This window comes from Cajanus cajan, chromosome 7 (genome assembly GCF_000230855.2).
Source record: "Cajanus cajan strain Asha chromosome 7, NIPB_CcT2T_4, whole genome shotgun sequence".
Taxonomy (NCBI): Eukaryota; Viridiplantae; Streptophyta; class Magnoliopsida; order Fabales; family Fabaceae; genus Cajanus; species Cajanus cajan.
Window position 1 is genome coordinate 57,249,793 of NC_138523.1, and position 25,379 is coordinate 57,275,171.

The 25,379-nt window shown below is 31.1% G+C and overlaps 2 protein-coding genes across 7 annotated transcripts; one reads left to right on the forward strand and one right to left on the reverse strand.

Annotated features, from left to right (window-relative positions):
* Positions 1 to 2,210: 2,210 nt before the first annotated feature.
* On the reverse strand, positions 2,211 to 12,364 carry LOC145949635 (vacuolar-sorting protein BRO1-like). Of its 3 annotated transcripts, none has more exons than XM_083060223.1 (7): positions 12,185 to 12,364; positions 11,329 to 11,397; positions 5,082 to 5,222; positions 4,612 to 4,660; positions 4,207 to 4,275; positions 3,234 to 3,337; positions 2,211 to 3,049 (listed from the first exon to the last, which is right to left on the reverse strand). In XM_083060223.1, the coding sequence occupies exons 1-7, from the start codon at positions 12,209 to 12,211 to the stop codon at positions 2,525 to 2,527; spliced, it is 984 nt and encodes a 327-aa protein (XP_082916349.1). In that variant the 5' UTR covers positions 12,212 to 12,364; the 3' UTR covers positions 2,211 to 2,524. The 3 variants fall into 3 exon arrangements, with proteins under 3 accessions (XP_082916349.1, XP_082916347.1, XP_082916348.1); XM_083060221.1 differs by having other exon boundaries at positions 11,952 to 12,346; XM_083060222.1 differs by lacking the exon at positions 4,207 to 4,275 and having other exon boundaries at positions 11,952 to 12,344.
* Positions 12,365 to 15,254: 2,890 nt separating this feature from the next.
* On the forward strand, positions 15,255 to 24,489 carry LOC145949636 (UPF0481 protein At3g47200-like). 4 transcript variants are annotated; one of them, XM_083060226.1, is made up of 9 exons: positions 15,263 to 15,398; positions 15,697 to 15,780; positions 19,508 to 20,869; positions 21,600 to 21,737; positions 21,988 to 22,045; positions 22,163 to 22,277; positions 23,375 to 23,444; positions 23,860 to 23,931; positions 24,057 to 24,489. In XM_083060226.1, exons 3-9 carry the CDS (start codon positions 19,571 to 19,573, stop codon positions 24,171 to 24,173), a joined length of 1,869 nt encoding a protein of 622 aa, XP_082916352.1. In that variant the 5' UTR covers positions 15,263 to 15,398; positions 15,697 to 15,780; positions 19,508 to 19,570; the 3' UTR covers positions 24,174 to 24,489. The 4 variants fall into 4 exon arrangements, with proteins under 4 accessions (XP_082916350.1, XP_082916351.1, XP_082916352.1 ...); XM_083060227.1 differs by having other exon boundaries at positions 19,512 to 20,869; XM_083060224.1 differs by lacking the exon at positions 15,697 to 15,780 and having other exon boundaries at positions 15,255 to 15,398.
* The last annotated feature ends 890 nt before the right edge of the window (positions 24,490 to 25,379 follow it).

Consider the following 25,379-nt stretch of genomic DNA (forward strand, 5'->3'; position numbering starts at 1 on the left):
TACTTATTTTAATAATTGCTCTAAGTTTCCACTTTAATAGAAATATCTTTACCCCTTAATTAAATCAAATTGTCTGATATTTGATATTTTTTTTTTACTTTTCATAAGGCGTATATAGATGAGAATTTTTACTAATTGGAGGTTGAGAAAATTTCCTGACGGGGGAGAAAAAATCATGAAGCAATTAATAAATAAATGAAGATGTGAAAGACTGGTATGTTGTTTTGCAAGTTGAAAGCATTTATTTAAAAAATAAAAAGAAGAAAAAGAATGAGATTGTTGCAGTAAGACACTGCTGTCAAGACATAATTGTAGCTAGAGCTGACGCATCCAAGTAAGAAACTAATATTTATGTTGAAGTTTACATGCATGCATGACTTCTCTTCTTTGGTATTTGGTTCTACACGAGTGATTTGTTGGGAAGAAGATGTCTGTTTATGATCTTTCTCCAACTCAAGCTTCGGCTTTTCTTCAACTTTATCAAAAAGATTGACCCAAACGGGTATCTTGTCAGTCCCGTCTTCGGATACCACAAACACAAATAACGGAGGTAGCGTGTCTATAGTAAATCCCAATCATATGTCATAAATCAGAGAAATGCTAAATATATAATAAGAGACAAAAACAATAGACCGTCGTGGGACTGCTTCCGAGAAACCACTCGAACGAAAGTAGTATAAAAGACGATAACTTGATCATCAACAACATTCCCCGTCATCTCATGTATCTTTAGTTTCAGTTCTTTAAATGTTTCACCAAAACCCAGTTTAATATTCGTTTTCCCAGCAATTCCCTGGTTCACAGTCACTTCCAAGCCCAAACTAGAGTCATCCGTTGACGTTACTGCATAATTAAAAACCTATGACGTATCAGAATAGTTTCTTGAAAAACTATTATAGAATCATCAAACAAGGCGGTTATTGACAGATTTGGAAATTTTCATGAAAAAACAATATTTTAGAAGCAAAGTATGTGTTACTATTAACGGATCTGAAGAACTTTATTAAGACACATTAAACCTAATCTACAATTATAAAACCAACAACGAAGTTGTTAACGAATTTGACGATTTTAGGAAAACACTCGTTAAACCTAACTAATCTGCAATTATAAAATCAACAATTAATTAAGAGAATACTTGAATTGAGAATTTAAATGGAATAATTTAGTTTTTGAAAAAAAAAATGATTTAAAGTGAAATATTTTATTTAAATGAAAATTTTTCAAAAAAAAATTAATAATAAAATATAATGTAGATCGATTAAACTATTTTTATAAATAGATATTTTAAAATATCTAAATTATATATATATATATTTACATCAACATATAAATTATATAAATAATTCATATTATAGCATAATCTTTTTTTATTTATTAATAATTTAATTTAAAATATTAATATAAAATTTATAAATAATTATGATAAAAAAAAATTAAATTAAATAAGAAATTAAAAAAATTACACACAAAAAAAATTCAACAGTAGAATGAATTTTTTTGTCAATTGTATAAATAAGAACATATGAGATCTAAAAAGAGCGGGGATTCGAGTGATACCGAATTCCTCAACCAAAAATCCATATTCATAGAATAACATTCATTTCGCCTCTAGGTGGTTTAGTGAGGAATTGAGACTCCCAATATTTTGTTTCAACGATATCACGCCCTGGTTTTTCGTAACCTTATAGCGCATGAAATGTGTTCAGATTTTCGTGTGTGTGTTAGTATAATAAGGTCTTCATGTGTCCTGCAAATAACAATTTATAGGATCGGGATCGGGACCTATCAGATTGTGTGTTAATATAACTAGTAATCAACCCATGCTTGGTACGGGATCATAAACATCTGTGAGTAATATTCAGTCAAGTGGTTTACGACGTTATTGAATTTGTTGAAATATCGATCTGTTACAAAAACGTTATTGAATTTGATTCCTGAAATAGTTAACAAAAACAATACGAAGTGAAAGTGTTGTATAGTCCTCACCTACATTAACTTCAAACCTTAAAATAGTTTACAAGAACCATTTTCCTTCCTTGACTATATGCGTCAAGCCAAATTAATGCAACAAAAAATATAATTTGAACCCATCTTCATAAATGTCATTAACTTCAAATTAAGAGAATATCTTTCGTCAAAGTACCAGAATCTGAAAGAGTTTCACACGACCCATTCAAAGGAGAAATGAACATAGAAGGCAACGAAAATTCTGATAATAAATATGATACTATGGATCACGTGAGCTTTATATTTCCTCTAGTAGTGCTCTATATTTCCTTTTCAAATAGAGCTTTATAGGTGGGAGAATCCCCCTCGTAAAGTACGAGTCAAACAATCTATACATACAACGTTTTATAAGCTTAAATATGCACAATCCAATGATAATGCAAACCAACACAAGCCAAAAAGAAAAAACAGAATATTCATTCACGCTATACAAATGCTTTAAGATAAAGGGCTGAATCTCATTTATTGAAGAGAAAGAATATGATCTTTATCCTACAAGATGTATGGATGAACACTATTGCTGCTTATAATAGCCACTTTGGTGAGGCGGAGGGTATGGAGATGGAATGGTATAAGGAGGCCGGGGAACAGAACCAGGTTGCTGTGCTTGCGCGTTGTAGTACGGACCACGCCATCCAGGATATGCTGGTTGGCCATACTCATGGTTTGCCGGTGGTTGCTGATGAACCTGAGGTGGGTATGGAGCAGTTGATGCCGGTGGAATATGGTATGGAGGTGGAGGTGCATGATGTGCAGGACCACCATATGGGGAAGGGGGGTGATGGGGATAGGGAGGAACTGGTGGCTGCTCAACTGGCTGATAATATGGTGTTTGGGGACGAGGATCTGTTTGTGTAGTGGATCTTTGATTTTGGCTTCCCACTGAAGGGTAGTTGTTGTTAAAAGCACCTGTGTTTTTGTTATCCTGGAAACTCAGACCAGCCACTTGTCTCTGAACATCTTCAATCATTTCTCTGCACTGAATGTTCCTTGTCATCACAAAGTCCGTGCTCTGCTGCTTTACATTTGTGATTGCATCCTATTAAACAAAGAATATACATATTAGTATTGCTCGATAAATATTTATTTTAAACAAGACTGGCCAACCATATTTTTGAATAATATTGGGCACGATTTAAATTAGAATGATGATAAAATTTATTCAATTAATAGATCGGTACCTTCATAGTAAAATTAAAACCATATATTTGATAAGTTCTTACCTGCAGAGTAACAGAGAATTTTAAACCTTCATTAATGTTGTCCTTTATTTCTCGAAATTTTGATATGGCAGCTTCAATCTGCTTATAGACTTTTTCACGTAAAGCTGAAATAAATAAAAGAAATCATCAGAAGATCAACTATGATACAGGAAACGTGCAATCAAAATGTAGCATTATGTACAAAATAAATGTAAAAATCAAAAACTGAAATCTTATGGAATTTAATTGAACTGCACGGATAAGGTACGTAAAATGTTTTTAACATTGTTATCTAATGATTATTATTTATGATAAGTTTGTTTACTTTTATAAAAACTACTTTAAAAGTAATCCAAAGATGATTCCTGCTTAATTGACATCGTAAATTTTTTACATAGGAAGTGTATCACAATTAAACTCAATTTTATGCACGTTAATAAACATAATGCGAAAACAGACTTAACCTTGTGATTTGAAACAGACTTATCACAATTAATTTTTTACAATGACTGCAGCTAGCCTATAAATTAACATATTATATATAAGGAACTAGGGTACCTCTATTCAAAAATGAAAAATAAAAATAAAAAATGACTAGTAACTTATAGAATTACGTATTTGGAAACAAAATGTCACGTTAAGGTGAAAAAAAGAGAAGAAATGAAAGTGATTTAAATCCATAACATAAGGAATTCTTTAAGTCAATCCTATTAAAAAATTGGGATGAAAGAAAGGAAAAACAGAAGGTAAGGATTACATGGTGAGTATTTTCTCTTTTATTTTGTTTTTATGTTTTGCCTCTAATTTTTAACTTCTGTATTTGAATTAGATAGTTCTGGAATAAACACAAGGAATCCTAGCAAAAATTTTAGAGATCGACCAGCTAACTCTTCAATAATGAGCACGAAATTAGATGTAAGACTTGCCCAACTGAAAAAGGTTGAACAAAGATTTAATAACAACAAAATTTCAACTTCCAAGATCCAAAGGCTACCTGTTATTTTGCGACATAATGACAAGTTTGTGAAGTATTGTACACCAAAATTTAATTGAATGTAGCATTCTGTACAAAATGAATGTAAAAATAAAAAACTGAAATCTTATGGAATTTAATTGAACTGCACTGATAAGGTAAAATGTTTTTAACATTGTCATCTAATGATTATTATTTATGATAAGTTTGTTTACTCTTATAAAAACTACTTTAAAAGTAATCCAAAGATGATTCCTGCTTAAATGACATCGTAAATTTTTTACATAGAAAGTGTATCACAATTTAACTCAATTTTATGCACGTTAATAAACATAATGCGAAAACAGACTTAACCTTGTGATTTGAAAAAATGAAGGTAAAGTATAAAAACAAGTTTAATATAGAAAACAACAAAATGGGACCTACCTTTGTAATCTTCAAGATTGAAGATAACAAAGAACTCATCATTTTGAGCCTGTGAACAAAGGCAAACAATTATCAGAATCACATCATTAAAATTTCTCACTTGCTCCACCATCTATTGGACACAACCACCAACACTCTACAAAGGGTTGTCCCTCATACCCTTGTTTTTATAGAAAAACGGCATCATGACATAATCTGCCATTTTTGCCTTCACAGGCAAGGGTCCATCTGTCTTGAGAACATGAAATATTAAGAAAAAGTAGTTTGTATCTGCTGCTAAAGTAGTTACTTAGGAATTAGTTAGTGGTGGTAATACAGAATCTCAAGTATAGTCCCATACTCCCATGTGAATAGCCACTGCTTGGTAAAAGATGGTCCCAGAAAATGAGAAACGAATACAAGGGAATAATATTTGTTTCTTTACATGCATTAGCATTAATTCTTTTTAGTAGGGTGTAAAAGATAAATACCTGGATCTGCAGCAACAATTGCTCTTGCGCCTCAATATTTTGAGCTATTTCTTCACAAATATGGTCAAATTTTGCTATTTCCTTCTTGAAGAGATCATCATAAGAACCGGTGGATGTCATCAACTTTGGTAATATATCATCCTGAACATATATTTACAGCAGTATAAGCAAAGTAATAGAACCCAAATGAACAAACAAAATCCAAACGGCTAATTCATATAGCACAATAAGCTAACAGAAATGCAAGTTCAAAACAGAAAAATACTATAAAATTTTGTTGATCATTTTTAATAACAGCTCAGCACATTTTCACATCACATGTAGGGAATCTTTGTTGACTGAGTCAGAAGATTTTTAGTTTAAGAAATCTATTTTGAAATTTTATATTTATGTTTTTATGTGTTTCAGTTAATCTGTTTTCCCACAACTAGGAATATGCTGTTAGACGTGGGTTATTTGGCTATTTTCTAGGAATCCAGTTGTAGAGCTAAGTCTAAAAACTTGGCTGTTTTTCATTTGTGAATATGACGTGCTCTTAGAGATGTTTCTATCCTTTTGCACTCTATACAATTTGATCTGAGTTAACATCTGGTATCAGAGCCAAGTTCACTATAGCAAGAAGCAGCAGACTTCAATCATGGCTACGGATGGCAATTTTGTGCAACCTGCAATTCCAAAATTGAATGAGCATTATGATCATTGGGCAATGCTCATGGAGAACTTCTTAAGGTCAAAAGAATATTGGAATCTTATAGATCCAGGGATTTCCAAACATGCAGCAGAAGCTGAATTAACAGAGAACGAGAAGAAGACTGTGGAGGAGCTCAAGTTAAAAGATTTAAAAGTAAAAAATTATTTATTTCAAGCAATTGATCGAGCTGTGCTTGAAAGATCTTGAAGAAGGAGACATCGAAGGAGATTTGGGATTCTTTAAAACAAAAATACCAGGGCACTGCTAGAGTAAAGCGAGCATAACTTCAAGCCCTCCGACGTGAATGGGAGATTTTGCAGATGAAGAACGGAGAATCAGTTAATGACTATTTTGCTCGAACTCTCACAATTGCAAATAAGATGAGAATGTATGGTGAACGGGTGTCTGATCTTAATGTCATTGAGAAGATTCTCCGCTCAATGACCCCAAGGTACGATTATGTAGTGTGTTCCATTGAAGAATCTCATGATTTGGACACCATGACTGTAGATGAACTCTAAAGCAGCTTGTTAGTTCACGAGCAACGGCTAAATGGCCACAATGCGCAAGACGAGCAAGTGTTAAAGGTTGCGCAAGATGAGACAGGTGCTAGATGTGGACGTGGAAGAGGAGTTTTTCGAGGTGGAAATGTTCAAGGAAGAAGGCAGAGGAGGCAGATATGTGGACAAGACGATGATAGAATGCTATCACTGCCATGATTTTGGACATTTTCAATATGAATGCCCAAAGAAACCACAAGACAACAAAGCAAATTATGTTGAGGTCGATGAGGAAGCGGTGCTACTGATGGCACAACTCTCATCAGATGGAAAATCAAATCCACAAGACATGTGGTTTATTGACTCAGGTTGTAGTAACCACATGACAGGTAGAAAAGATTGGTTCTCCTCCTTTGATTTTTCTTTTTCTGATGAAGTGAAATTAGGGAATAATTATTCTCTAAAAGTGGCTGGGAAGGGTACTGTTAAACTTTTAATTAATGGAGTTGTGCATTTGGTTAGAGATGTATTTTATGTGCCTGAACTGAAAAATAATTTATTTAGTGTGGGGCAACTTCAAGAGAAAGGATTGACTGTTGAGATGAAGCAAAATAAGTGTAGAGTGTTTCAAGAAAAGGGGATTATTTTTGAAACTTCTATGACTACCAATCGTATGTTTGCTGTCTATGCTAAATCTGGAGTTTCTCAGCCTTGCTTTCAGGTTAGTTCAGTGCCACCTGCAGAAGTTTGGCACTCTCGGTATGGGCACTTGAGCTACAGCGGGCTGAAAAATTTATTGGAGTTTAATATGGTAAAAGGACTGCCCTCCTTAACGCCACCAACTCATCTATGTGAACATTGTCGCAAAGGAAAACATCAAAGAGACCCTTTTCCACGACAGAGTAATTGGCGCGCTTCTCAATTGCTGCAATTAATTCACTCTGACATTTGTGGTCCCATTAGTCCTACCTCTAATGGAAATAAAAGGTACATACTCACTTTTACTGATGATTTAAGCAGAAAAGTTTGGGTATATTTTCTTTTTGAGAAAAGTGAAACATTTGGTGTATTTAAGAAGTTTAAAGCACTAGTTGAAAAACAAGCTGGTGTTCCTATTCAAATGTTGAGAACTGACAGAGGGGGAGAGTACCTCTCCAAGGAGTTTGTTGAATTTTGCAATGAACAGGGAATTCAAAGACAACTCATAGTTTCATATACACCACAACAGAACGGTGTGGCGGAAAGGAAAAATCAAACTATTATCAAATATGGTTCGGAGTGTTTTGGGAGAAAAAGGAGTTCCAAAAGCTTTTTGGCCAGAAGCTGTAATGTGGGCAGTCCATGTTCTGAACAGAAGCCCCACTCTTGTTGTAAAAGACATCACACCCGAGGAGGCATGGAGCGGAATCAAGCCGTCTGTTTCTTACTTCAGGATCTTTGGCTGCATTGGATATGTTTACGTACATAACCAGCAAAGGAGCAAACTTGATGACAAAAGTACCAAATGTGTGTTGTTGGGTGTAAGCGAGGAATCTAAGGCCTACAAGCTTTATGATCCCGTCAAAAAGAAAATTTTGATTAGTAGAGATGTTAAATTTCAGGAGGATGCTGCTTGGGATTGGAGTGAAGCTAAAAACAGTAGTATACTTGATACAGGTGAGTTGAATCCTTTGGAAGAGCCTTCACAAGTAGCTAAGGAGAAAACTCAAGACAAATCTAATGATATAGCTGGACTTCCAGTGCAACAACAACAAACTCATCCTCAAATGTGCTTGATTATTCTGTTCCAGCAGCTTCAGAATCTCATGATCAAGGGAGGACTAGAAGACCACTAACATGGATGAGAGATTATGTCACAGGTGATGCTCTAACTGAGGAAGATGTATGAATTTTGCCATGTTTGCTGGTGTAGATCCAGTAACATACAATCAAGCGTCAAAAAGTCAGCATTGGAGGAATGCAATGGATGCTGAAATTCAAGCTATTTAAAGAAATGATACTTGGCAGCTGGTTGATCCACCATCAAATTGCAAAGTCATAGGTGTCAAGTGGATTTTCAAGACTAAATTGAAGGAAACAGGGGAGATTGACAAATTCAAGGCTAGACTTGTAGCAAAAGGCTACACTCAAGAGGAAGGCATAGATTACGGGGAGATTTTTGCACCGGTAGCTCATCTTGAAACTATCAGGACTGTTATTGCAATTGCAGCAACAAAAAGATGGAGTATTTATCAGCTTGATATTAAATCAGCCTTCCTGCATGGAGAAATCAATGAAGATGTCTATTTAGAACAACCACCGGGGTATGTATGTCAAGGACGTGAACATCAAGTATACAAGCTCAAAAAGGCTTTGTATGGACTTAAGCAGGCTCCGAGAGCCTGGTACAGTAAGTTGGAGTCTCATCTTGTAACTAACGGTTTTCTAAAATGTCCTCATGAGCACACTTTATTTTTGAAGAAGGAGGGAAGTGAAATTTTAATTGTGTGTTTTTATGTAGATGATCTTATATATACTGGTAGTGATGAGTTGATGTTTCAAGAGTTTAAGACTATAATGATGAATGAATTTGCAATGACTGATTTGGGCAAGATGAGATATTTTCTAGGCATTGAAGTTTTGTAGAGCTGTACTGGAATTTACATTGGGCAGAAAAAATACATTAAGGATATGTTGAACAGATTTGATATGTCTGATTGCAATTCAGTGAAGAATCCTATTGCTCCAGGTACTAGGTTGCTGAAAGAAGATAAAGGAACAGAGGTTGACAGTACTATATATAAACAACTTGTAGGAAGCCTTATGTATCTTACAGCTACAAGGCCGGATATTGCACATTCTGTTAGTTTGATTAGTCGTTTTATGGAGCATCCAAAGGAGAGTCACTTCATAGCAGCAAAGCGAATTTTGAGATATTTACAAGGCACTCAAAATCTGGGAATTTTCTACAAGGCTGGAATAAATGAAGAATTATTTGCTTACACTGATAGTGATTATGCAAGAGATCTTGAAGATAGGAAAAGCACATCTGGTTATACTTTCCTTTTGGCTGGTGGTGTGATTTCATGGGTTTCAAAGAAACAACCGGTGGTTAGCCTATCCACAACAGAAGCAGAATTTATAGCAGCTGCATTATGTGCTTGTCAATGTGTTTGGCTGAGAAGAATTTTGGAGCATCTTGATCACTATCAGGTTGGAGCTACTGTGATGTTTTGTGATAATGCTTCTACAATTAAATTATCCAAAAACCCAGTTTTGCATGGAAGAAGTAAACATATTGATGTTAGATTTCACTTCTTGAGAAATTTATGCAATGATGGTGTTATTGAGCTGAATTTCTGTAGTACCAAAAATCAGTTAGCAAATATTATGACGAAGCCTCTGAAGGTTGAAGATTTCTAGCGCCTACGAAGTGCTCTAGGCATGCTTGAAGATTCTGAAATAAACTGCTGCAAGGAGCATGCATTTTAAGGGAGGAATTGTTGACTGAGTCAGAAGATTTTTAGTTTAAGAAATCTATTTTGAAATTTTATATTTCTGTTTTTATGTGTTTCAGTTAATCTGTTTTCCCACAACTAGGAATATGCTGTTAGACGTGGGTTATTTGGCTATTTTCTAGGAATTCAGTTGTAGAGCTAAGTCTATAAACTTGGCTGTTTTTCATTTGTGAATATGACGTGCTCTTAGAGATGTTTCTATCCTTTTGCACTCTATACAATTTGATCTGAGTTAACAATCTTTAATTCAAATGATAGAACACTGATAACAAGGACAGAGGGGAATCCCACGTTTCTCATTAGATATAAAAACTATATTTGAATTACCCGGTATAAGAAGAAAGAAGGAATTTATTAACGTTGACTCCTGTATGCAGGAATAAAAATGTGGAAAGTAAATGCTAACCGGTGCCCTAAAATCAAAAGTGGAAAGCTTTTATTAGAAAGTGATACTAATGCATTCCCACCATGATCCCCAATGCACCCCAAGCGTGATTTATAACAAAAACTTTCTATTTATTATTTCCTTAACCAAGTCACTGCTTAACAAGATCCAAAGTGAAAATAGAGCCTTTTTACACAGGGCAGCTGTGATTCACAGATTCATGCCAAATTTGGTGCTGTATTTGATTATCAATATCATGCATATCTGATGCTGAGATGTGGCATAGTGGGGGAGGCACTGGGCAAGAGCAGGAGAGGGCAGAATAGAAGGGAGAATGCAAAGGACTTAAGGTGGAGTGGTCACAAGTGGAAAAATTTTATATATTTTTTTTTTTACATTTTTAAATATCAATTTTATTTGATATTTTAATACAATGGATGCCAGCATCTTAATTTACAAAAAAAAAATAAAATAATGTATCATATCATTTCAAATACTAGTATCTATTCCATGCAACATAGCTTCAGATGCATAAGCTTAAAAACTAAAATCATTAAAGCATTCAGTTCTCTGACATACAAAATGATTATACACTTTATTTCATATATTTTCCTTCTGCACTCAACACCTGAATATATTTTAATTTAGCTACACCATTGAATCCCATGTTGCCCGCAATATCATCACAAAAACAAAATCACTTGGACAAATAAAATAATGCTTCTTTCACAGAAAGAATTAAACTACACATAAATCTAGGTTTTAATAATCGTACAGGTACTAATGCTGTCGATATACATTGACAGTCATTTTTTTTTTTTTTACATTTTAATACCATTTGCAGCTTTAAATCAACCTTATAAGGTTATGCTTCATATGGTCGTCAATGAACAATATATTTCAACAAAAGCAAAAGCACAATCACAATTTATAAATAAACCCAACTATTGCATGCTTCAGAGTTTCAAATAAAGCTTACCATAATGAAAATAGTGACACACCCATCAATTGTAATGACTCTCATAAGCCTCAAGCACATGATTGAGCATAAATGGTGCATATAACTTGAAGGAAAGGCAGAAGGCATATTCCATATCTTTAGATAATAAGACAGGAAAACCTAGCTTCTACAGGAATAACTGAAAAACTAATTAAGTGAATCATACTAGCATACCTTTCTTTTCATCTCTTTAAGCATATCTTCTAGACCAGCCCTTTGAGCTCCTAGAGTTTCTAGTTGCCTCTGCATTAGTTAGCAAAAAATTTTAACATTAATCACAAACACAGCAAATCACAATATATAGGGAGTGAAGACGAAAGTTAGGATCGTTAAAAATGCTATAATTTCAAAAGGTATAAACTATGAAATGAAAGGATCATTTAACCAGCCATTGTAACACAACATCTGTCATAAAGTCCTGGAGAAATTTTCAAAGCGCAAGAGTGCATTGCTACACAGAATTTTAGAATTGCAAGCTCACATATCTAATTTACAGTATTAAATACACAAGCCTGCTCAAATTTGTCTTTTGCATAATATATTTATAAAACACCTGCGAATATTTGTTGATGCAAAAAAAATCTAATTCCAGGCATAACATGTTTCAAATGCTTGTGCTAAAATTATGATAATTGTTAACCACTAAGATAAATTTGACAACTTAATCAGATCTTCACCACACAGTTTTGAAATATTAATTCAAAATATTCCAAAATACAATTATCCTTGACCAGATCCGCATCTGGATAAATTAACACACTGCATATTATGAATAGTTGTGAATAGCAGGATTGTACCACAGAGCATCTCCCGGACACTGCAGAACTCAAGTGGCATCGTGGTTTTGAATAGCAGTGATCACAACCACAATAGCAGGAGAAATTGTGGAACGTGACAACTGACAAGGGTGGGTGCAAAACCCAAATTTGGAAATTTGGCAATTTTTCCACCCCATGCATTGAATCAGAGAATTCAAATGAAACCCAAATTTCCCACTCACTTATCTGCTTTCTCTCTAACTAACACCCACCCTTTTCAGGCAACAGTTTCCAGCCATCCCTGACCTCTGCAGCAGTTCATCTCTGTTCTATACTTCTGTTCTCTGTAGTTACAAGCCACCATTGACCTCTACGCTCTACAGCAAATTTTCAGCCATTGCTGTTCTTAATATCTAACTGTTTTCTTTTTCCTTCTATTTTGTTCTCTACTCTGTGCCCTTATGATTTTTTATTATAAATAATGAATATCTTTAATTTTGGGGGGAAAAAAAATATATTTGAGCATGTATATATGTATAGTGAATAAATTATTTAACTTTATCTAAAATTTCACGATGGTGATCATCCCATTATCCACTATCATATTATAGCAATTTCAGATCAGCCACTATCCAAAATTGATAACTAGGCTTAAAACAATACACAAAAGCTATATAAATTTGAACTAAAGAAATGGTTTAAGATTTTAAGATTTTAATTATTTTAGGATTTGTTTTATTATTTTTAGAATAAAATTATATTAATATTTAATTTTGTATCACAAATTTTTTTTATAAATAAAAATCTCATAAATAAAATTTGATTATATTCCTCTGATAAAAATTATATATCTTTATAAAATATAAATACCGTAAAATAATTCTATAAATATAATATATATATATATATATATATATATATATATTCGCTTTATATATACTACTGGGTAAAAGAAACTCTTTCCTTGAATACATATACATTAGTGAAGGTAATAAGTAATTATGAAAATATTTAAATAAAAAATTTACATATTAAGAGACTTTTTCTTTACTTTCATTAATCATTATTTTGAAACTTTTTAAAGGGTTACAAGTGTAAAAAAAATAATAGTAATGTATACACGAAAAGAAATAATCATCTTTATATATAACTAGCAAGTAAAAGACATTCCATGCTTTTCTTTGAATACTTATGTTAGTAAAAAATAGTGAGCAATTATTAAGAGATTAAAAAGGAATCTTATATTAAAAGACTTTTTTTTACTATTATTAATTAAAAAAATGAAGGGTGGGATGTAAAAATTAAAAAATTCATGAATTAATTTTGAATGAGAAAACTATTTAGAGAATAAAATCGCATATTGACCGTAATAAAAAAAATCTACAATAGATTTAATTCTTTAAGTCAATCGTATTAAAAAAATTGGGATGAAAGAAAGGAAAACATCGACCAGCTAACTTTTCAATAATGAGCACGAAATTAGATGTAAGGCTTGCTCAACTGAAAAAAGCTGAACAAAGATTTGATAAGAACAGAATTTCAACTCCCAAGATCCAAAGGCTACCTGTTATTTTGCGACATAATGACAGGTTTGTGAAGTATTGCACACCAAAGATGATATTATTTGGTCCCATCTATCATGGTAGTGAAATTCTAAAGCATGGAGAGCATTATAAACTTCTATGGACATCAAAATTTGTGGCAAAATACAATAAAAATCAAGATTCTGATGAAACAAGTCAAATTTTGTTTATAACAATAGAAAATAACATGAAAGAATTGAAAAAGGAGTTTGATGATGATGTAATATTGGAAGGAAAGTATGATGACAATTACCTTGCTTGGTATTGTTTGTGGATGGATGTTCTTTGCTTCATTTCATGGAAAATGTTGATGACGAGTGTCCAGAAGCACTAAACCTCAAGTTTGACCAACTAATGTACATTTGGAGAGATACACTTTTGTTGGAGAACCAACTTCCAAGGAGATTACTTGAGATGCTAAGCAAAAAGGAAGGACCCAAATTGGAATATTTATTTCCAATCATCTTGACTTTGGTAAATACAAACGAAATGGAACAATAAATATCTTTGTCCAAAATCCTAAACCACTTCATATACTCGATTATCATTGTTCAACTTGCATGTTACCCCTCAAGTCGATCACCATTGGCACATACGATCAAGTGGAGATAAATACAGTTCCAAACCAACAAGAAGAACAAGATAATATTCAAATAGATCCGGATGCTTGGCTTACTTACAAGAACGTTCGAGATCTAAAAAGAGCAGGAATTCGAGTGATACCAAATCCCTCATCCGAAAATTCATTTTTATGGAATGACATTAATTTCACCTCTAAGTGGTTTAGTGGGGAATTGAGACTCCCATTATCTTATTACAACGAAGTCACGACCTATTTATTTGGAAACATTATGCGTATGAGATGTGTACAGATGTTCGTTGTGAATATGAATTTTGCTCATACATTTCCTTCATGGATTCATTGATTGACAATGCTGAAGATGTGAAGGAGCTCAGATTGAGTGGTGTAGTTCAAAACCTGCTCGGAAGTGACCAAGACTTGGCCAATCTCTTCAATGAATTGGGTGAGGATTTGCCAACTAAAATGTATTCTGGCTTCAACAGAACTGATTCATTGGCCTTCACCAAGAAATATATTTTGGTTAAGCAGAAAATTGAAAAGCATTACACAACTAAATGGAGGACATGGTTGGCTGAAGCTTACAATACTTATTTCAATACCCCGTGGGCTATAATAGCCTTTTTGGCTGCATCACTAGTATTAATTCTCACTTTTATCCAAACTTTGTTCACCATACATTCGTAATGCAGGAGTAGTCTCAAGTATGCTAGTATATATAACCAGCTCTTCATGTTCCCTGCAAATAATAATCTATATAGGATTGGAACCTATCATATTTGTGTGTTAATATAATTAGTTAATATAATCCCTTTCTTCCTTGGTTACAAATGATTTGTTACTTTTAATTTGAGACAAATTTCATTCCTTCCTAAATTCCTTGGTTAAATATTTGCTTCGAAGCTATCCTCATACTTGAAAACAAAGAGTCACTAACTGATAGCAACCCAATCCGTATAGTGCCACCCCAGCTCAAGAGAAACACAAGGAAGCCTAATTATCTAAATGACTTTGAGTGAATCATATTTAGAGATACTTGGCTGCCCTCTTAGGTGTCATTGAGAGTGACGTCCACTATCACTACTTTTGCTTTTTGGCTATTCCATTTTCCGTTGCCGACATTTGCGGAGAGCCAATAATTCACAATTGTAATCCCTATAAATACTATTACAAATAATAAGAAGAGCAGATTTCAGATCATAATTCTTTTCTTAGTAGTAAAATAGCATCCTAGTTCTATCACTAACTTCCATATATATATATATATATATCAAGATAGCTAGGGATATCAAGTACGGTACAAAGCAGACGCAATAGTTCTTTGTAAGTTTAATATTTTTTATTTATTTGCTCATGCTTGTCATTTTCAATATCTATTTGAATGATGAAATGGACCAAAATCATAATTTTACTTCACTAGTTTTTTTTTTTCGTCTGTCTCTCCGATGAACATGTATCATCCAACAAGAAGATTTTAATAAACAAGAGAGATTATTAGATTTTATAGATATATATATATGTATATATATATATATATATATATATATATATATATATATATATATATATATCTTATATACTTGTTTACTTTTTTCTTTTGGTGTATGTCGATCATTTTCAGAAGTTCGGGATCTAATTAAGAAAATACAAACGGTGGAGTTTCCATGACTTCAAACTCTCACTAAATTGAGAACAATTTATGGTGGTGAGTTTAATTTTCTATAGGGTAAAAGTTGGGTTTAATTTCCCTATAAAAGAAATTAAAATTCGCATTTGGTTTTTAATTTTTTTTTTATTAAATTAGTTTCTCTAAAAAAAATTATAGTTCCATCAATAATGATGTTCTGCATGATAAATAAAAATAAATGTGACAAATATAAAACATTTTTAGTCTTTCTAAAAAAATTTAAATTCCTTTTTGGTCATCTATTTCTTTTTAAATTAAATTAGTCCCTGTAAATGTAAAAATAGAACAAAATAAATCTGGTCATTAAGAGGTTCTGTTTTTATTTTATTTAACATTTTTTCTAAAAGATTGGATAACATATATAATTAGATCATTTTAATACTCTGTCAAAAATAACATTTTCACCAACCAAAAATATGTTCTATTAGTAAACATAACTAAAATTAATAGCTCCATTAGTAAATGGTTTTCACTATAATTATAACACACAAATACAACTATTACAATAATAAATAAAATTATCTGCTTATATCTATTGTTGGACCTCAACAAGATGGAAGTAATATTTTTCAAGAATTAGAGTCAATTTGTTCTAATTTTATATTGACTAATTTAATATAACAAAAAATTAGAGGACTAAAATGAATTTGAAATTTTTTAGTAAATTAAAAGAAAACTTTTCGTTTGTTTTGATTTTTTTTTCTTCCATATAAGACACAATTACTAACAAAGTTAAAAAATATATCAAACTTAATATATTATAATTTTAGAGGGAGTAATTTAATATAAAATATTTTGGAGGATAAAAACAAATTTTAAAATTTTTTAGAGGTTACCATTTTACTTTTAGTAGGGATCTTGCCATTAGTATTTTATGTTCTACCTATGTTATGTATGATTTATATAATTTCATACATGAATTAAAAAAAACTAAGTTTAGGTTATTAAATTATAATTAAACATATGAGTATTTTTTAATTCCCATGAAGATGATAAATTTTAATTTTAATCTTTCAATTACTTTTATTTTGGTTCATATGAATTTTAAAACATATTAAAACAATCCTATAATGAATGTGATGTATCTCAATATGTCATATAACATGGCAAAATATATAAATTGTTAATAAGTTGCATCACTAAAAAATGATAGAGGTTATTTAAAAATTAATGATTTTTTAGTCTTTATAAAATTAATAAGTCTTGATTTTAGTTCTTATAATTTATTTTTAAAATTTTAAATTATTATTTAATCTTAATTATTGTGTAATCATTGTTAATTACTTGTTTGTTTTTTTTTATTGTAAATACTACTTATTTGTTCATTAAAAGGTTAAGTGATCATATCAAGTACTACCCACAACTATTAATGATACCATGTTAGTGAGTGATTACATTTTTAAAAAAATTATAGATCATTAAAATAAAAATTATTTATATACCTTAAAATCATTCATTGAGACTAAAAATAATTATGTTAGATTTTAGATAGATAAAAATTTAAAAAAAAAATTACAGAGAGACTAAAACCAAAATTTACTTATTTTATAAAGATAACAATATATTTTTATAAGGATTGCAAATAATATTTACAAATTTTAGAAAAATATAAACAATTAAAAGTTTTTACAAAAACCAAAATTAAAACTCAATCATTATATAACTACTTAAAAATATATTTAAATAAGGAAAAAAAAAAAGCAACAACACAACTCTTCATTTTTTTTTTAATTTCTCACATTTAAAAACGCCACTCAACTTTTTTTTTTTCTCTTCTCAACTATAAAATATTTTAAACACGGGTGCTATTTATTCATGTCATGGTTTGTAATTGTATATTGCTTTATAATTTAGAATTGAAAATTACAAAAAAAAAAAGCAGAAGAAGAAAGAAATCGTATAAGCTTATAAATAAAATTGTATATAAGAAATTTGATAACCTTTTATTGATGCATCTTTATTTTTATTTTTTTGGCTTGAATAAAATTTAATTTCTTGCAAATATTATTTCATCTTATTTTAATTTCTCTAAAATAATTAGTCATTTTAAGATCTTTGACGTTTCTTTCTGTTGCTTTCTAATCCTTATTAATAATTCTGGTTAGTTTTGTGCTAAAATGAGAATCAAAATTGCCACACAAAAATTGAGACAAAATATAAAATATCAATTAAGATAATAACGGTAATAAATAATATTTTAGATTGAAATAATTAAATTAATTTTACCTGTATAATCTAATTCATGAATTTATTATTCTATAAAATAATATAATTATATATAATTTAATTTTGTAATTAATTTTTAATTTTAATATATTACAAATAACGATATTTATTACATTTAATTTATTCCTTTTTTCATAATTTAATTTTTATCGTATTTAATTTTATTCTTACATTTAATTTTTTTAATTTTTTAATATTTTAGTTTACAAAAATATATTATAATTTACTTATAATGTATTTTAATACCTAAATTTTAATGATACTTTAAATATCAATTTATTAATTTTAATTAACTGTAATATAATTATTTGTTTTTATGTGTAACAAGTAGTAATTTTGTCATAAAAGTAATATATTGAAAAAAAATTAAAAGCGTTTCATTAAATTATATTTTTAAAATATAATGTTATAAATAAATTGGTATATTGAATTTAAGAATAATATTAAAAAATATATTTTTCATAACATAATAAAAATAAAATAAAGTATAAAATTACATGTAATTTTCTTACTTATATTAAACAATAAATATATTACTTAATTAAATTATGCACAAAAATAATTTAGTTATCTTAATTTAAAATATTATCTGTTATCTAAATTAATATTCTATATATATATTTATTTATTTTAGCAATAAATTAATTAGATCTAATAATACAGAGTACAGACTAAAAGATAACACTAAGAAAATCGTAAGAATCTAAAATTAACAAAAAATTTACAGAGAATAAAAAAAGACAGATTGATATTGATCATAGAGATGAAAACATATTTAAGCTTAAATTTTTTACTTATTATTTTATCCGTCATTATGATTTATGATTAATTTGCTACTTTAATATTTTCTTTTTCATGTATTGATGTATATTTTACTTTTTTTTCTTTTGCATTTTTTATCCCTCATTCTCTGGAATTATTAGTTCGAATTTGGTTGAGTTCCCCTATCACTTTCTTTTAGATACGACCATCATTTTTTTTAATGTTGAATCGAATAATAAGAAGTATAATACGATGAATTTGAGATAGAAAATTATTAAAATGGTTCAAAATGGAGAAAATAAAATAATGATATTTAAAGATTTTGTGAGGTGAAAGATTGAAGTTTTAAACAAGGAAAAATATAAGTCTAATTTTTATTTTTAGATGAAATGTGTGATGTTTTGATTAGTGAGTTTTAAGTAGAAAATGATTCAATATAGGTTCAATTTATAGAGATTTTCAACAACAACCAAAAAATGATATAAAGATTTTGGGATTAAAAAAATTGAAGGGAGGATTGTAAAAATTGAGAAATTCATGAATTAATTTTGAAAGAAAAAATATCAAGACAATAAAATTACATAGTGACCGTAGTAAAAAACAATCAATAGTAGAATTTATTCTTAGTGATTCATATATAAAAAAAAAATTGGGAATAAAGAAAGGAAAAAGAGAAGGTAAGACTAATGGTGAGTGTTTTCCCTTTTATTTGATTTTTATGTTGTGCCCTAATTTATAACATTTGTATTTGTATTAGATAGTTCTGGAATAAACACAAGGAATCTTAGCAAAAGTTTTGGAGACCAGCCAACTCTCAATAATGAGCAGGAAATTACATGAGAAGCTTGCCCAACTAAAACATGCTGAACAAAGATTTGATAAGAACAAAATTTCAACTCCCAAGATCCAAAGGGTACCTCTTATGTTGCGACGTAATGACAGGTTTATGAAGTATTGTACACCAAAAATGATATCATTTGGTCCCATCCATCATGGTAGTGAAATTCTAAAGGAAGGAGAGCATTATAAACTTCTGTGGACATCAAAGTTTGTTACAAAATACAATGAAAATCAAGATTCTGATGGAGTGACACAAGTTTTGCATAAAAGAATAGAAGATAACATGGAAGAATTGAAGAAAGAGTTTGCTGATGAAGTAATATTGGAAGCAGGAAAGTATGATGGTAATGACCTTGCTTGGATGCTGTTTGTGGATGGATGTTCTTTGCTTCATTTCATGGAAAATATTGATATCCAGTGTCCAGAAGCACTAAACCTTATGCTTCACCAACTATTGCAAATTTGGAGAGATACAATTTTGTTGGAAAACCAACTTCCAAGGAGATTACTTGAGATGCTAAGCAAAAAGGAAGGTCCCAAGTTGGAATTTTTATTTTCGAATCATTCTGATTGGGGTGAATCCAAACGTTGTGGCACAATAGATGTCATTGTCCAAAATCCTAAACCAATTCATATACTCGATTATATTCGCTCATTTTACCTAAACCAGCAAGATGATGGTGATGAAGACAACAATTTTCAAATAGACCCAAATGGTCGCAATTGGTTTACTTATAAGAACGTACGAGATCTAAAAAGAGCAGGGATTCGGATGATACCAAATTTGTCAGCAGGAAATCCATATGCATGGAATGACATTCATTTCAAATCTAAGTGGTTTAGTGGGGAATTGAGACTTCCAATATTTAATTTCAATGATAACACGCTCTATTTTTTTCGAAACCTCATAGCGTATGAGATGTGTCCAGATGCTCGTAGCAAATATGAATTTTGCTCGTTCATTTCATTCATGGATTCATTGATTGACAATGCTGAAGATGTGAAGGAGCTGAGATTAAGTGGTGTATTTTCAAACTTGCTCGGAAGCGACGAAGACTTGGCCAATCTCTTCAATGAATTGGGTGATGATCTGCCAACTAATAATTTTTCTGCCTGGTGCCTCAGTAATGCTGTGGCCTTGAGCGAGAAATATATTGCTGTTAAGCAGCAAATTGAAAAGCATTACACAACTAAGTGGAAGACATGGTTGGCTGAAGCTTACAATACTCATTTCAGTACCCCGTGGACTATAATTGCCTTTTTTGCTGCATTACTAATTGTAATTCTTACTTTTATCCAAACCTTTTTCACCATTGATTCCAGATGATTCATGATGCATCTCATGTATTTGTTGGTATAATAAGTTGTTCATGTGCCCTGCAAATAATCAATGATTGAAAATGCAGGAGCAAGAGTTGTCTCATACCCGTGTGTGTTTGTTATGTATGTAGTATAGTAAGCTCCATGTGTGACCCGCAAGTAATAACATTTTAGTTTGGAGTGTGCTGTAATTTTTTAGAAAAATAATGCGTTTACATGTCCTTTATGATGAATTGTTGATTGATCCATATAATTTTGTTCTCGTCATCTGTAGATACTATATGCATTGGAAAAAGTGGACTCTGTAAATTTCAGACGATAGGTTTAAGACAATAAACAACGACTATGTAAATTTGGTCAACTAAAAAATGGTTACAGATATACTATATTTTTATTACATTATACATTTAATATATTAAACCATAAATTAAAAAATAACATGTTTTATTATATTAAAGAAATAATAATAATAATAATAATAATAATAACAAATCTAAAATAGATATATTAAATTTTTATTTAATTTATTTTTTGCTGTCATATTTATCAGTTCTCACCTTCCTTAATAGAAAAGGAATAATATTTAAACCTCTAAGTCATATGATAGAAATAGTGGCTGCTACACTTAATATGCATAAATAGTGTATTGAGTGATGTTTTTTCTTGTTTGTCTAAATAATTTGTTACAGGTTAACAAATATCTAGAAAACTACCAGATGGCCCTTAGTGGATTTGAGGCTGCTGCTTTAAAGGATCCAGGTCTCAATGCTGCAGAGGAGGTTCAGAAGATAGTCAATTTACTTGACAAGGTGGACAATCTTTTGAAGGTAATGAAATGAAAATTTCCTTTGGCTATGTAGTAGTAGTTTAAGCTAGTAATTTGCTGAAGGTCATTCATAGGTTTTTTCTATGGCTTGATATTCTTGCATGGAGGATTCTTTTCATGATAGAAGCTGGTAACTTCAAGAAACATTAAAGTCTATTCTACCCTCTCCCCCAAGTACCAGCAAATTTTTTTAAAGGGTTGTAATCAACATTTTAGAGGATGCTGGTTTATGTACAGTTTATTATGTACAGGGACATGTAAGAGCTAGGCGAATGGCGTCTTTGGCATCATCATTGGTTTCTGTTGATTGTAAGCACTTTCCCGAGCTATAGGCATCAATTCATGCTCTATTTTGAATTCTACCGAGTTAGATCTTTATTTTTTTCTTATATACTGACATGATTCATGCCTACCTTTTGGTGCAAGTGAAATCGTCATACAGAAGAGTTACCATAGACCATCTGCCAGAGGGTCCGAATAGAACTCTTGCAGTAGAGGGGAAAGTGTTTTTCTTTGTTAGGAGTGAGAGTGTTGCTCCACTGTAAGTCCTCTACTACTGAAAACATTTAGCTATATATAATATTTTCCACAAACAGATTCATTTGCATTGGTAATCCTCATTTTAGAGTTATGAAATTTGATTAGAAGCAGTGGAAAGAGTTTATTATGAACTAAAGAAATATTTTATTGAATGAGCAGAAAATAGGAGAAAGAAAAGAGCAAATGATTTGCTTTTTAAACCGTAAATGTCAAATATCACTTGTTTATGGATCAAATGTCTTTTTTTTTCTTTATTCTTGTTTGCCGTTTACTTTCTGTGTGCATTTAGTTGGGAGGAGGGAGAGTAGGGGTGGTTTGGAAAGGGAGTTTTTCAATTTTCAGTGGTGGGCAAAAGGGTGCCAGGAATATTGTTTCATGAAACGACAATGAAAAATAAATTTCTATAAAAATGATACATATTAATCAAAATAAATTAAAATGCAAACTTGTATTTATAGTTTGTGCTTCATCTAATGCAATAAAATAGAGAAACTATAGTTTTTAAATTACTTTTTTCCTCTTTTGAATAGTTCTGTTCCTTTAACTTCACCAAAGAATGTTTATAATAAAATGTTAAAATTTTAATTGACAGTGGCATTTCAGTCCCTATTAGATATTTTAGAGTAAAAAAAGCATCTAAATAGACACTGGACATGAAAAGAGAGGTAAGTAGAGAAGCACCTATTGAACAACGAAACAGAGTTAACCATGGAAGTGTTATGGTGGCAGGTATTATTTTGAAAAACATTTGTAAGTATAAGGATTGATTTTAAAAGAGAAAATAGTGTAGGGTCTTAATCGAAAATTAATTGAAATTATGGGACCAAAATTTTAGTTTGACTAAAATAAATCTTTTCCTTTTTCTTCTTGTAGTTATTTGTTTAAATTTATTTTCCCTAATAATATTGCATTAGTAATATTTATTTGGTCTCGTGATTTAAAAAGAATATAAAATTTCACTGTTGAAGATGTGATGTATACATTGTAGTCTGGAGTGTGCTGTATTTTTCAGAAAAGAATGGTTTTCCATGCCATTCATGTTAATGTCTTGAGAATTGTTGATCGGAGCTAGATAATCTTGTCCTTGTCTTTATGCAGATACTATTTGCTTTGTGATTCAAATCAATCTTGCTTTGTTCTCTCAGTTCATGGTGTACGTACTGATTTGGTAAGAACTGCTAAAATTTTATGTCATCTTCTATTGTATTTTCCCGATGTGGAAATACATTTCTCTATCTTGCATAAATATCAAGGGTGGCGAACTAGTTGAACGTTTCCTTCTTTCTCAACTCATTAAATGTCATCTTTACATAAAAATTGGCCTATGCTTAAGCATATGGACTTTTGTGCCATTAAGGGATAAAAGAAATGACTAAATGTGATCATTTGCAATAGAATCTGCAGCTTTTCTAGTGCTGATATAGATCTCTTCCAATTATATTAATAACTTCTTTCTTCTCGCTTCTCCATTTGAGTGAGTACCTATTTACTGAAAAAGAGTTTGGTCTAGTTGATTATTTTATTCTTTCCTACTGCTATGGTTCATCAATTGAATAGTTAATTGTCGAGCCTTTATCATCCAGATTAAAGAAGGAGATCAGCTAATACTGCTTGACCCTTACTTTCGTGATGTTGATTTGTCCTGGAATGAGAAGGTACGCTGTCTTTAAAGATATTCTTGATTTAATGCGGTGATTTGCCAATTCCTTAATGTCTTAGCAATAGAACTGGTCATTCTGATTAAGGGTTTACCTTGTGTTTTTTATACATTTAAAAATAGCATTACCAGTTCAAATCTATACGCCTGGATTTCTATGAACAAGTGCTTGTAAATGGAAAAGCTTTGACTCCTCAACAAGCTGTTTGTACGTCAATATATGCACAACATAAACCCTGAAATGAAATGGCCACCGCTGAATTAGATATGAGCTCTACTTGTCGTCTGGCTGTTGGTATTGGTTGTTGTATTCTACATTTAGTAAATAGATTAGTTGATACATGATGTACACAGGTGAATTTCTTGCACAAGTCATGGGTCGCAATCTGAAAATAGAAAAAGTTTAGAGGAAAGTTATACATTTGGTTTTCTTTTTATTCCATCAAGTTTTGCATTTGTTGATGTGATTGTTTGAAGGTTCTCCTGTTACCTTTTCCATGCTTATGTACAAATCTTGTTTGTTCTTGTACCAAAGAAATTTAGTTTATTTAATCGAGTATCGTGTGAGTTATTTTACGGGATTTAATGTTGATGGATAAAAAAAAAAAAACACCCTAGTCTTACTCGTACTTCAATTTTTTAAATTCCTTTATTTTCGTGGAGAAAAATAAATGGGCATAAAAAAAAATAGTTTTCAAGGGTTGGAAACTTTTGAAGTTTACTCAATATGCGAACAATCTTGTGTGCGTTCATTAGCATAGTTCTGATGAGGGGCACCAAATGTTAGTTTCTCATTCTTTAGCAAAATGCTTAAAATAAAATAAACCTCCCCATATCTATGAATTTTGGATTGCCGTTATTTCTGTGTATTTTTTAGATGAGAGAAATTTCGATCACCAGCTTCTGTAATACCAAGTAAAATAGAGTAAGAATAGTTGAATATGCATTAAGAAAAGACACCACAGGATTCTGAAGAAAAAAAGAAAAAAAGAAAAAAGCAAAAGTAGCACAGCCTCGGGATTTCTTTGTCTAAATAAGACCTTTATGCCTCTTGTCGGTATTCACGTTTTGCTTTTACCTTTTAAATACCCATCTTTATTTAAAGACGCTCTTGGTGACTGGCTACCACCGGTCACGTTTAATGTTATTCAGACCCCGATTGCCTGCCTCTACTTTTCCTAATTATGTTTTACACCATTTTTGGGTCAAAATTAGTGTTTTATTTTGGTAATTTATGTTAGATGTGTTCAGACTTCAAATAATGTAAGTAATGTTTGAAAATTACTCGTACAATTTTATAAAATTAAATTAAACTTGTAATTCACATTTTTTTATAGAATGAGACAACATCCAATGACCAACTATAGCAAGTTAGAGACAAGTAATGTCTTATTAGTCTTACAAGTTACATCATAAGCCACGCCGCGCGGAAGCTCAAGTTTTGCT